The sequence below is a fragment of the Dendrobates tinctorius genome, unplaced genomic scaffold (assembly GCF_039654945.1).
Source record: "Dendrobates tinctorius isolate UK_male_01 unplaced genomic scaffold, ASM3965494v1 ptg000019l, whole genome shotgun sequence".
NCBI lineage: Eukaryota > Metazoa > Chordata > Amphibia > Anura > Dendrobatidae > Dendrobates > Dendrobates tinctorius.
The window spans coordinates 48,390,638-48,402,916 of record NW_027361687.1 but is presented as its reverse complement, the minus strand read 5'-3'; the positions used below and the strand labels follow the sequence as shown (position 1 = coordinate 48,402,916).

Sequence of the window (12,279 nt, the reverse complement as noted above, 5' to 3'; positions counted from 1 at the left end):
CTGTTTGTGGTGTGCTTGCAGAAACGGCTTCTTTCGCATCACTCTCCCATACAGCTTCTCCTTGTGCAAAGTGCGCTGTATTGTTGACCGACGCACAGTGACACCATCTGCAGCAAGATGATGCTGCAAGTCTTTGGAGGTGGTCTGTGGATTGTCCTTGACTGTTCTCACCATTCTTCTTCTCTGCCTTTCTGATATTTTTCTTGGCCTGCCACTTCTGGGCTTAACAAGAACTGTACCTGTGTTCTTCCATTTCCTTACTATGTTCCTCACAGTGGAAACTGACTGGTTAAATCTCTGAGACAACTTTTTGTATCCTTCCCTTGAAAAGCTATGTTGAATAATCTTGGTTTTTAGATCATTTGAGAGTTGTTTTGAGGAGCCCATGATGCCACTCTTATAGGAGAATCAAACAGGAGAACTACTTGCAACTGGCCACCTTAAATACCTTTTCTCATGATTTGATACACCTGGCTATGAAGTTCAAAACTCAATGAGGTTACAAAACCAATTTAGTGCTTCAGGAAGTCAGTAAAAAGTAGTTAGGAGTGTTCAAAACAAGTTAATGATAAGGGTGCCCATACTTTTGCACTGGTCAAATTTTGTTTAAATGCAGATTGCACATTTTCTGTTAGTACAATAAACCTCATTTGAATCCAGAAATATAACTGAGTCCATCAGTTATTAGATATATGAAACTGAAATAGCTGTTGCAAAAACCAAAATTGTTATAAAGAAAAAAGGTTACCATTAATAGGGGTGCCCAAATTTTAACATATGACTGTAGATCTGGCATATGACTGTAGATCTGGCATTTGACTGAGAAACTAGGCTTTTCAATATGTGGCCTGTATCAGGGGCTGGCTGGCACCTGTCAGCCTGGAGGGCAATCACAAGGCAGTGACCCTCCAGTTGCGGTGCTTTTGCCCTGCTTATCTCTGGCCGCGGCATTAAAGCAGCAGCGATAACAAGCTTTAAAAACAGGCTGGTACATAGATATGGGAACAGAACAGAGCTTGCGGCATTTATATGGGAGGAGAACCCAGCTTGCTGCCTATATAGATACTGTAACAGAAGCAAGATGACTACATAGACACAAGACCGGAACCAAGATTGCTACGTAGACAAGGAAACTGACTGGAGCTTACTACAAAGATACGGGAGCAGAACCAAGCTTACTACAGAGATATGGGAGCATAATCAAGCTTACTACAGAGATATGGGAACAAAACGGAGCTTACTAGAGAGTTATGGATGCGGAACCAAGTTTACTACAGAAATAAAGGCGCAGAACCGAGCTTACTACAGAGATATGGGACCAGAACGGAGGTTACTGCAGAGATAAGGGAGCAGAACCGAGCTTACTACAGAGATATGGGAGCAGAACAGAGCATACTACAGAGATATGGGAACAGAACAGAGCTTACTACAGAGATATGGGAACAGAACAGAGCTTACTATGTCTACTACTAGATACGGAAACAGAACCAAGCTTACCGCATACATATTGTACCAGAATCTAGATTACTACATCAATAGAGTACCAGAACCAAGGTTAATGCTTATATATGGTACCATAACTGAGCTTACTTAGAAACATACATGCAATTCCAGAAACATGGACATGTAAACACACAGTATGGCAGGGGCATTGCATTGTGTATACATTATATTGTAATTATAACTTGAATATGTCTAAATGAGGACATGATTAATAATTTTTTTCTATGTAATTTTGCTTGTTGATATTTCATATTGCAGACTGAGGAAGGCTATATAGGACGAAACGTTGTACAGACTACATTAATAAAAATTTGTCCTCTGATTAAGGACTTCTTAAGTTGAGTGGCAAGTTATTTTCACTATTTACTTTGCTTTGGGTAACCTACTTGTGCACCCTGTAGTAGTGCCATGCTATATTATACACGGTTCTTTATTGACACCAGTTTGATAACCAAAAATAAATGTTTTCCCGCACACGGATTACATACAAGTTCGCTACCAATTCAGTCCATTTAAAATGGGCAAGGTGTGTGGCAAGGGACGGGGAAGTGGACGTGATGATACATGCCGAGGCTGAAGCTGTGGGCAAGCTGAAATTGTCCAATGACATCTACAAGCATGACCTTCCTGTCCGAATTCATAGTGGACCGCAGAACAGCACTATTGAAACCAGAGCAGTGTCAAAAGGTTGTTGGTTGGATAGCGGATGTTTCCACTCACTTTTCCACCACCAACAGCACCCTGTTTTCCACACGGTCAAGTCTGAGTATCCATGAGTCTGGACCGCATATTCCTCACCCTGATTCTCCTTCTTCATGCCGAGTGCCTGGAGACAACTGATCCCACACTTGGACACTCTGAAGAGCTGTTCAGCTTTGCATTTATAGATTCGGGCCTCTCGCTCATCGCAGATCTCATGAAGCAATGCCCAAATATTTGAGCAGACACGGTCACATGAAGGCAATGGTGGGAACGTGTCACAAGAGGTGGACGATGAATGATGAGACACGATTGCCAGCAAGTCAAAGGAGGACCAAAGTGCAGAAGTGGAATCTGAGGTGGTGGATGATACAGTAACTGACCCAACCTGGCAGGAGGACATGCAGAGCGAGGACAGCAGCACACAGGGGGAGGGAAAAGTAGCACCAGGTAGTAGTAACAGGCAGGAAGAAGCAGTGCGTTGGCCGCAAACAGACGGCGGGCCACCGTTCCTCGTAACACCAGCATGAGTAAGTTGGCAGTACAACTGTTAGGTCTTCCCGAGTCTGGTTGTTTTTGAAAGACTCTGCAGACAACCACAAACAGGTCATCTTCACCACCTGCCATGCCTGCATCAGCAGGGGTAGCAAAACTAACAGCCTGACCACCACCAGCATGATTAGGCACATGGCAGCATAGCACCTGACTTTGTGGGCCAAACCCCAAGCTCCAGGAACAGTGTCTGTGGGTGAAAACATTGCTTCTTCCACTGTTGTGCATGCAAGCCAATCCCCTGTCCATGGTGCATGCGAAGATGCCTCCTGCTCTGCACCTGTCGTTGACCACACTGAACTACCACCATCATCAAGCACGTCCACGTCCTCGTCACAGCGAAGCCTTCAGTTGTCCATACCCGAGTCATTGGAACGCAAGCGTAAATACGCAGCCAACGCCCCACAGATCACAGTACTAAATTCACATATTTCTCATCTGTTTGCGGTCAAATTGTTGACTTTTAGGCTTGTGGAGATGGAAGCTTTCCGCAACCTGATGGCGTCAGCCGTCCCAAGATACTCGGTCCCCAGCCACCACTTTTCTCCCTGTGTGCCGTCCCGGCATTACACAAGCACGTGTCCCTCAACATTACAAGTGCCCTGAACAATGCTGTTACTGATAAAGTCCACCTAACCACGGACACGTGGACGAGCGCTTGTGGTCAGGGACGCTGCATCTCGCTGATGGCACACTGGGTTAACATAGTGGAAGCCGGGACCCAGATGGACCTTGGAATGGAACACATCCTCCCGATGCCGAGGATTGAGGGCCCTACTTCAATCAGGGTTGCCCCCACAGTCTACAGCTCCTGCACCTCCTCCTCCTCTTCAGCCTCCATCTCCGAAATGAACACATCAGTCACAAGCTGGAAACACTGCATCACTGCCTCAGCCAAGCGTCAACAGGCTGTACTGAAGCTAATATTCTTAGGTGACAAACCACACAATGCTGAAGAGTTGTGGACAGCTCTAAATGAGCAGGCAAATGTGTGGCTGCCACCACTGAATCTACAGCCAGGCTTGGTCGTGTGTGACAACGGTCGGATCCTGGTCTCAGAACCGTGACGAGGCGAGCTCACTCATGTACCATGCCTGGCCCATGTGCTTAACCTCGTTGTTCAACATTTTCTCAAAAGCTACCGGATCTGCTTGTGAAAGTATGCTGCCTGTGTGCCCATTTTCAAAAGTCAGCTCCAGCTTCTGCTACTCTTGCCATGTTTCAGCAGCGATTGCAGCATCCGCCTCACCAACTGGTGTGTGATGTCCCCAAGCATTGGAACTCTACACTGCATATGTTGGAAAGGATTTGTGAGCAGAAGACGGCAGTTGCTGACTACCAGCATCAACAAGGCTGTCTTTATTCAGGTCAGACTCCACACATAAGACCTCAGGAGTGGACATGGATGTCAGACATATGTACCATCCTCCAAAACTTTGAGGAATCCACCAAGATGGTGAGCGGTGATGATGCCATAATTCCAGTCACCATCCTGCTTCTCTGCATTATGAAAAGCTCTCTGCTCACAATGAAAAAGGAAGCATTGCAGGCAGAGCATGAGGACATGGAGCAAGGAAGCATACAAGGTAATTACACACAGCCCAGCCTCATGTCATCCCAACGTGGATTGGTTGACAATGAGGAAGAGGAGGAGGAGGAGGAAGAACAGGAGCTTCTTTCATGTGCTATAGACGGTACTACAACCACAACTGTCATACTATCTGTTCAGCGTGGATGGCCTGAGGACAGGGAGGAGGAGGATGACAACATGGTCAGTCGTCCTGTTGGTAAGGACACGGAAGGCTTGCCTGTTACCAGTCTAGCAGACATGGCTGACTTTATGCTGCGCTGCCTTTCCCATGACCCTCGCATTATGAAATTTTATGATGACACTCATTACTGGTTGGTGACACTTCTAGACCCACGCTACAAGGAGAACTTTCAATCACTTCTTCCAGAGACAGACAGGTCTATTAAAATTGTGCAGTACCAGAGGGCTCTTGTTGCGGAATTATTAAAAAATTCCCATATAAAAACGCTGGCTTCAGACGTCACAGTTCGTTGGAGAACCAAGGAGTACAGGCGAGAGAGACACAACTCTAATGCAGCAGAGGCAGGGAAACACTGGCCAAGTTCTGGGAGAATTTTCTCAGACCCTCCCATCGCCCTGGACCAGAGGCTCTGGGTAATGTCACAAGGAATGGAATATTTTGGAACATGCTGAGGGAGTACCTTGCTGACCGTACGAACGTCCTCCGCGATTCCTCTGTGCCTTTTAATTATTGGGTATCCAAGCTGGACACGTGGCATGAACTGGCTCTACGCCTTGGAGGTCCTGGCCTGCCCTGCCACAAGCGTTTTGTCAGAGCAGGTTTTTAGTGCCGCAGGTGGAATTATAACTGATAAGCTCATTCGCCTGTCAACTGAAAATGCTGACAGGCTGACTCTTATAAAAATGAACAAGGGCTGAATTGGGCCAGACTTCTCTACACCACCGAATGATAACAGCGAAACATAACCTCCAATACAGTGTCTTTTTTGGGAGATGTATTCCCATGCACCTCTTGACACCCACACATGGGTATACGCTTCCTGATTTTGGCTATTTTGTGTCATCCTCCTTCTCATCCTCATCATCCACCAGACCACCAGCACTAGAAAATGAGGGGGACAGTGTTCAGTGCTGCTACAGCCATTCTAGTTTGTTGAAAGGGTCTTTAAGATGCCCATCAAAATTTTTTTAAAAATATGTATCCCTCAGGGGGAAATGTTTGTCAGCCCATACACTTAGTGTATGGGCATTCCAAGTAATGGAAACCGGCTCCTTTATAATGGGAAACAATTTTTAAGGGGCCTTCCTACACATGCCTCCTAATTTTTGGCAGGCCTTGCATTCAATGCATGGGCAAACAAACATTATGGGAGACCCACTTCCTAATAATGTGAACATTGTTTTCAGGAGGCCAACCTCTACATCTGTTCCAAGGGTTATTGTGATGCATGTAACTTTGATGCAGGGCGGGCCTTGCATTCAATGCATAGGCTAACAGTATGGCTGTGTACTTGGTTTACCTGTGTCCATCCTGTCCGTGGATTCAAAAGCTTATTGGGCTGCGTGTAACTTTGGGGCAAGGCGAGCCTTGCATTCAATGCATAGGCTAACAGTGTGGCAGTACCAAATGAATAATGTGAACTTGGTTTTCCCGTGGCCATCCAGTCCGGGGATTCAAAGGCTTATTGGGGTGCGTGTAACTTTGTGGCAAGGCAGGCCTTGCATTCAATGCATAGGCTAACAGTATGGCTGGATGGCTGGACCAAAAGAATAATGTGAACTTGGTTTTCTTGTGGACATCCAGTCAGTGGGATCAAAGGCTTATTGGGGTGCATGTAACTTTGGGGCAAGGCGAGCCTTGCATTCAATGCATAGGCTAACAGTATGGCAGTACCAAATGAATAATGTGAACTTGGTTTTCCTGTGTCCATCCAGTCCGTGTGTTCAAAAGCTTATTGGGGTGCATGTAACTTTGGGGCAGGGCGGGCCTTGCATTCGATGCATAGGTTAGCGGTATGGCAGTACCAAATGAAAAATAATGGGAACTTTTGTTTCATGTGGCCATCCAAGACGTCTGTTCAAAGGGTTATTGGGGTGAGTGTAACTTGGGGCAAGGCAGCCCTTGCATTCAATGCATAGGCAAACACTATGGGAGACCCACTTTCTTATACTGGGAACATTTTTTCAGGAGGCACTCCTGTACGTCTCGTGAAAGGGGTATTGGGGTGCGTCCTAATTTTTGGCATTCCACACACACAATGCATAGGCAATAACTGTATAGGAGACACACTGTTTTACAAAGGCCCTTAAGAATAGTAATGCCGACTGATGCCCCTATAACAATAAGCTTTTTGACTTTAAGAGTTACTCCTTCATACTGTAAATGATACAAGATGTGTCTGATGTGTCACACACCACATGGCCAGCTAAGATTGTTAAATGCTACAATGACATTTCCCAGTAAATATATTTGTTTTGGTTGAAAGCAAAGGTTACGAAAAACGTATCAAAAACACTACGTGGGAACATAGCCAAAGTGGTGGAGGAGCATTTTTGGGGGGGTTATTTCTTTTGCCTTACATACAAATTTCCCTGGAAAGGATGTCCCTTAACATATTTCCCTGTAAAATTAATTTTGGTTTCGTTTTTTTTATATTTTTGTGTGCGCCTGTAAAAGTGGCGTCCCACTCTGACAACATTGGTCACAGCAATGATCAAGGAGTCAGAAATGCTACCAGGGGCGATCCCCATGAGGTTCCCATGTCATTTGTGCACTGTTCCCAAATACATTTCTGATGTTTTGATACCCCAAAAAGACCTCCGGGGGGTAGGGGGGGTCACGGCAAAAAAGCTCGGATTTCCCATAGACTAACATTGGGCTCATTAGTCAAGTATTCCAATGTGCTTGACCAGAGCAACGAGCACCCCAACATTTTAGTGCTCGCTCATCACTACTGCTATTCACAGTCACTGGAGATACCACCCCCAGTTACCATTACCCTGATTGTCACCACACCAGGGCAATTGGGAAGAGTCAGGCAAAGTGCCAGAATTGTCACATCTCATGCGATGCGCCAATTCTAGGGTGGCTATGGGCTTGTACTTTTAGGCTGGAAAAGGTCCTATAACCAGGAACCTTCCCTGCCTGATAACATCAGCCTCCAGCTGACTGCTTTACCTTAGGAAGAACCCCACGTAAATTTTTAAATTTTTTTAAATTATTTAACAGGTTAAATAAGGCTAACACCCTATAGTGCCACATGAAAGGCACTAAAGGGTGCAAGTACATTATGTGAAGGGGGCTTGTGAAATTATATGTCTATAGCATATCTATATATTCTATCTACTGTATCTCTAATAAATCTAATATATTTCTATCATCTATCTATATCTGAATATACAGTAAGATTGCTTCATTAGTTTGTAAACTAATTTTAAATTACATAGTCTTTTACATACTGTAATTTTCTATGTTTAAACCGAATTGCATACCAATACTAAGTGACAAAAATCGCATTGTACTCATATGACACTCGCCCTACTTTTCTGGATCAGCATCTGATCGGAGCGTTCAGCTGCATGTATTTCTTTGAAGCTGAACACTCTGATAAGAGTGCCGGGTATTGATGTGCGAGACTAGTCAGAGTTTCTCGCAAGTCTGACCCCGGCGTTATACGCACTGTAATTCCTCTATCCTGCAGTCTGGATTGGACAGAGCCTCCATTAGGTTACTCAAGTGAGGACCAGACAGATGGTTATCAGACAGGCCAAGTTTGTTCAGGGACCAGTTATTCCTTATTACAGATGCCAACTGGATGCAAGAAATGTCCGGTAGATCATTATCATCTAATCTGTAAAAATAAGAAAATAAGTGACATGTACACAGAGCATTATTATACAAAAAGTTGTAACTGTCAAAAAATAAAAGTCCTGACTGGTTGATATCGGTACCTTCTTCACATTTCTCGTTTAGTTTTTACACGTCCGCCATTACTTCTCAATATCTCAATATCCTCATTAAAAAAATAAAACATACAGTGGGTACAGAAAGTATTCAGACCTCTTGAAATTGTTCACTCTTTGTTTCATTGCAGCCATTTGGTGAATTCAAAAAAGTTCATTTTCTTTTCTCAGTAATGTACACTCTGCACCTAATCTTGACTGAAAAAAACCAGAAATGCAGACATTTTTGCAAATTTATTAAAAAAGGAAAACTGAAATATCACATAGTCAAAAGTATTCAGACCCTTTGCTCAGTATTGAGCAGAAGCATGCTTTTGAGCTAGTACAGCCATGAGTCTCCTTGGGAATGATGCAACAAGTTTTTCACACCTGGATTTGGGAATCCTCTGCCATTCTTCCTTACAGATCTTCCTTGGTTCCGTCAGGTTGGATGGTGAACATTGGTGGCCAGCCATTTTCAGGTCTCCAGAGATGATCAATTGGGTTTAGGTCAGGGCTCTGGCTGGGCCAATCAAGAATGGTCACAGAGTTGTTTTGAAGCCACTCCTTTGTTATTTTGTGCTTAGGGTCATTGTCTTGTTGGAAGGTGAACCTAAGGCCAAGTCTGAGATTCAGAGCACTCTGGAAGAGATTTTCATTCATGATATCTCTGTACTTGGCAGCATTCATGTTTCCTTAAGTTGTAACCAGTCCTGTCCCTGCAGCTTAAAAACAATCCCATAGCATGATGCTGCCACCACCATGTTTCACTGTTGGGATTGTACTGGGCAGGTGATGAGCAGTGCTTGGTTTTCTCCACACATACCGCTTAGAATTAACACCAAAAAATTCTATCTTTGTCTCATCAGACCAGAGAATCTTATTTCTCATAGTCTGGGAGTCCTTCATGTGTTTTATAGCAAACTCTATGCGGGCTTTCATATGTCTTGCACTGAGGAGAGGCTTCCATTGGGCCACTCTGCCATAAAGGCATGACTGGTGGAGGGCTGCAGTGATAGCTGACTTTGTGGCACTTTCTCCCATCTCAATACTGCATCTGTGGAGCTCAGCCACAGTGATCTTGGGGTTCTTCTTTACCTCTCTAACCAAAGCTCTTCTCCCACAATTGCTCAGTTTGGCTGGACGGCCAGGTCTAGTAAGACCTCTGGTGGTCCCAAACTTCTTTTATTTAAGGATTATGGAGGCCACTGTGCTCTTAGTAACCTTGAGAACTGCAGAAATTCTTTTGAAACTGTTGGAATATGTTTGGTGCAACAACTCCATTCCTGTCTATGAGTGTTTAGTTGCTAGATTTGTATTCTGTTTATAAAGTTAAAAAAAACTTCCAGAGGCTCACACAGGGAGAGCATGTGACTGTATTTGCTGTTTTCCGGTGTCTGTGTATGAGAGAAGCAGCCTGCTGTAGATGATGCACAGATAGAGGCACACAAATGATTAATTCCTGATCTATTAAGCCTATCATATACTGTTCCAGAATAAAGAAGCTCTGTTGTCACACACTTGTAGAGTATCCTGAATAATCCACTTCCAACAATATTCTTGGCCATATCTGTGCCTTGCCACACTTCTGTCTCTGAGCTCCTTGGCCAGTTCTTTTGACCTCATGATTCTCATTTGGCCTGACATGCACTGTGAGCTGTGAGTTCTTATATAGACAGGAGTGTGCCTTTCCAAATCAAGTCGCATCAGTTTAAACACAGCTGGACTCCAATGAAGGAGTATAACCATCTCAAGGAGGATCACAAGGAAATGGACAGCATGTGACTTAATTATGAGTGTCTCAGCAAAGGGTCTGAATAATTATGACCATGTGACATTTCAGTTTTTCTTTTTCAATAAATTTGCAAAAATTTCTACATTTCTGGGTTTTTTTTTTCAGTCAAGATGGGGTGCAGAGTGTACAATAACCCCTTTCTGCCATTGAACGTACTATCTCGTCCATGTGCCCTGGGCCCATATGACGATGGATGGGATAGTACGTCATGTGCGATCAGCCACGCTCACGGGGGGAGCGTGGCTGATCCCAGCCGGGTGTCAGCTGATTCTCACAGCTGACACCCGGCACTAAGTGCCAGGAACGGTCACGGATCGCTCGCGGCACTTTAACCCCCGGAACACTGCGATCAAATATGATCACAGCATTCCGGAGCCAGCAGAGGGGCTGATAGCCCCTCTGCCTTTGGATCGGAGACCCCGTGACATGACCCAGGGTCCCGATCGCTGCCATGGAGATCTGATGTTGTCATGATGACATCCGGGTCTCCAGACCTGAGAGACTTCCTGTCATGTGCAGTGATGACCAGGAAGTCTGTCAGGTGAGTGTAAACTGCAGCACTGACAACTTCTATTGCATGCAGATCTGCATGCTATAGAAGCAATCAGCCTGCACAAAATGAGTGTCCCATAGTGGGATAAAGTGTAAAAGTAAGAATTAAATAAAAAAAAATGTTTAAATAATTGTAAAAATATTTTTTAAAAATAATAAAAAAAATCAAGATTTATTCCATCAATAAATAAATATTTGAATAAAAAAATCTAAACAATAAACATACATATATTTAGTATCGCCGCATCCGTAAAGACCCGACCTATAAAACTGTCCAACTAGTTAACCCTTTTAGTGAACACCATTAAAAAGGCAAAAAAAACAATGCTTTATCATCATACCGCTGAACAAAAAGTTGAATAACATGCAATCAAAAAAACTGATATAAATAAACTTGGTACCGCTGAAAATATCATCTTGTCCCGCAAAAAACAAGCTGCCATACAGCTCCATCACCAGTAAAATAAAAAAGTTATAGCTCTCAGAATAAAGCGATGCAAAAATAATTATTTTTTACATAAAATAATTTTTATTGTATAAAAGCGCCAAAACATTAAAAAAAATAAATGCGGTATCATTGTCATTGCACTGACCCTAAAATTAAAAATTCTTTATCAATTTTACTACACAAGGAACAGTATAAACGCCCCCCCCAAAGAAATTCATGAATTGCTGTTTTTGTTCATTCTCCCTCACAAAAATCGGAATAAAAAAGCGATCATAGAATGTTATGTTCCTGAAAAGAGTGCCAAATTGTCCCGTGAAAAACAAGACCTTACATGACTCTGTGGGCCAAAATATAGCAAAATTATAGCTCTCAAAATAATGAGATGGAAAAACTTTTTTTTGCAATAAAAAGCATCTTTTAGTGTGAGACAGCTGCCAAACATAAAAACCCACTATAAAATAGTTAATCAAACCCCCTTTATCACTCCCTTAGGGAAAAATAATAAAATAACAAAAAAAAGTATTCATTTCCATTTTCCCGTTAGGGGAAGGCTAAAGTTAGGGTTAGGGTTGAGGCTAAAGTTAGGGTTGGGTCTAAAGTTAGGGTTAGTGTTGGGATTAGGGTTAAAAGTGTGTTAGGGTTAGGTTTGTGGTTAGGGTTGGGATTAGGTATAGGGGTGTGTTTGGGTTAGGGTTGGAGTTTGAATTGGGGTTTTCCACTGTTTAGGCACATCAGGGGCTCTCCAAATGCGACATGGCGTCTGATCTCAATTACAGCTAATTCTGCGTTGAAAAAGTTAAACGGTGCTCCTTCCCTTCCGAGCTCTGCCATGCACCCAAGCAGTGGTTTACCCCCACATATGGGGTATTATCATACTCAGAACACATTGCACAACAACTTTGGGGTCCAATTTCTCCTGTTACCCTTGGGAAAATAAAAAATTGGGGGCGAAAAAAATCATTTTTGTGAAAAAAAATATGAACCTTTATTTTTATGGCTCTACATTATAAACTTCTGTGAAGCACTTGGGGGTTCAAAGTGCTCACCACACATCTATATAGGTTCATTAGGGGGTCTACTTTCCAAAATGGTGTCACTTGTGGGGGCTCTCCAAACAAAACATGGTGTCCAATCTCATTCCAGCCAATTTTGCACTGAAAAGTCAAATGGCGCTCCTTCCCTTCCGAGCCCTGCCCTGCACCCAAACAGTGGTTTACCTGCATACACTACCATTCA

At 43.6% G+C, this 12,279-nt stretch overlaps 1 protein-coding gene across 1 annotated transcript in view; it reads right to left on the bottom strand.

Annotated features, from left to right (window-relative positions):
- LOC141082912 (uncharacterized) overlaps positions 1 to 12,279 on the bottom strand; it is a 784,035-nt gene that overhangs the window by 303,024 nt on the left and 468,732 nt on the right. The window contains exon 16 of the mRNA XM_073566962.1: positions 7,987 to 8,157. Within this exon, the coding sequence (XP_073423063.1) occupies positions 7,987 to 8,157 (171 nt within the window). The remainder of the gene's footprint in view (positions 1 to 7,986; positions 8,158 to 12,279) is intronic.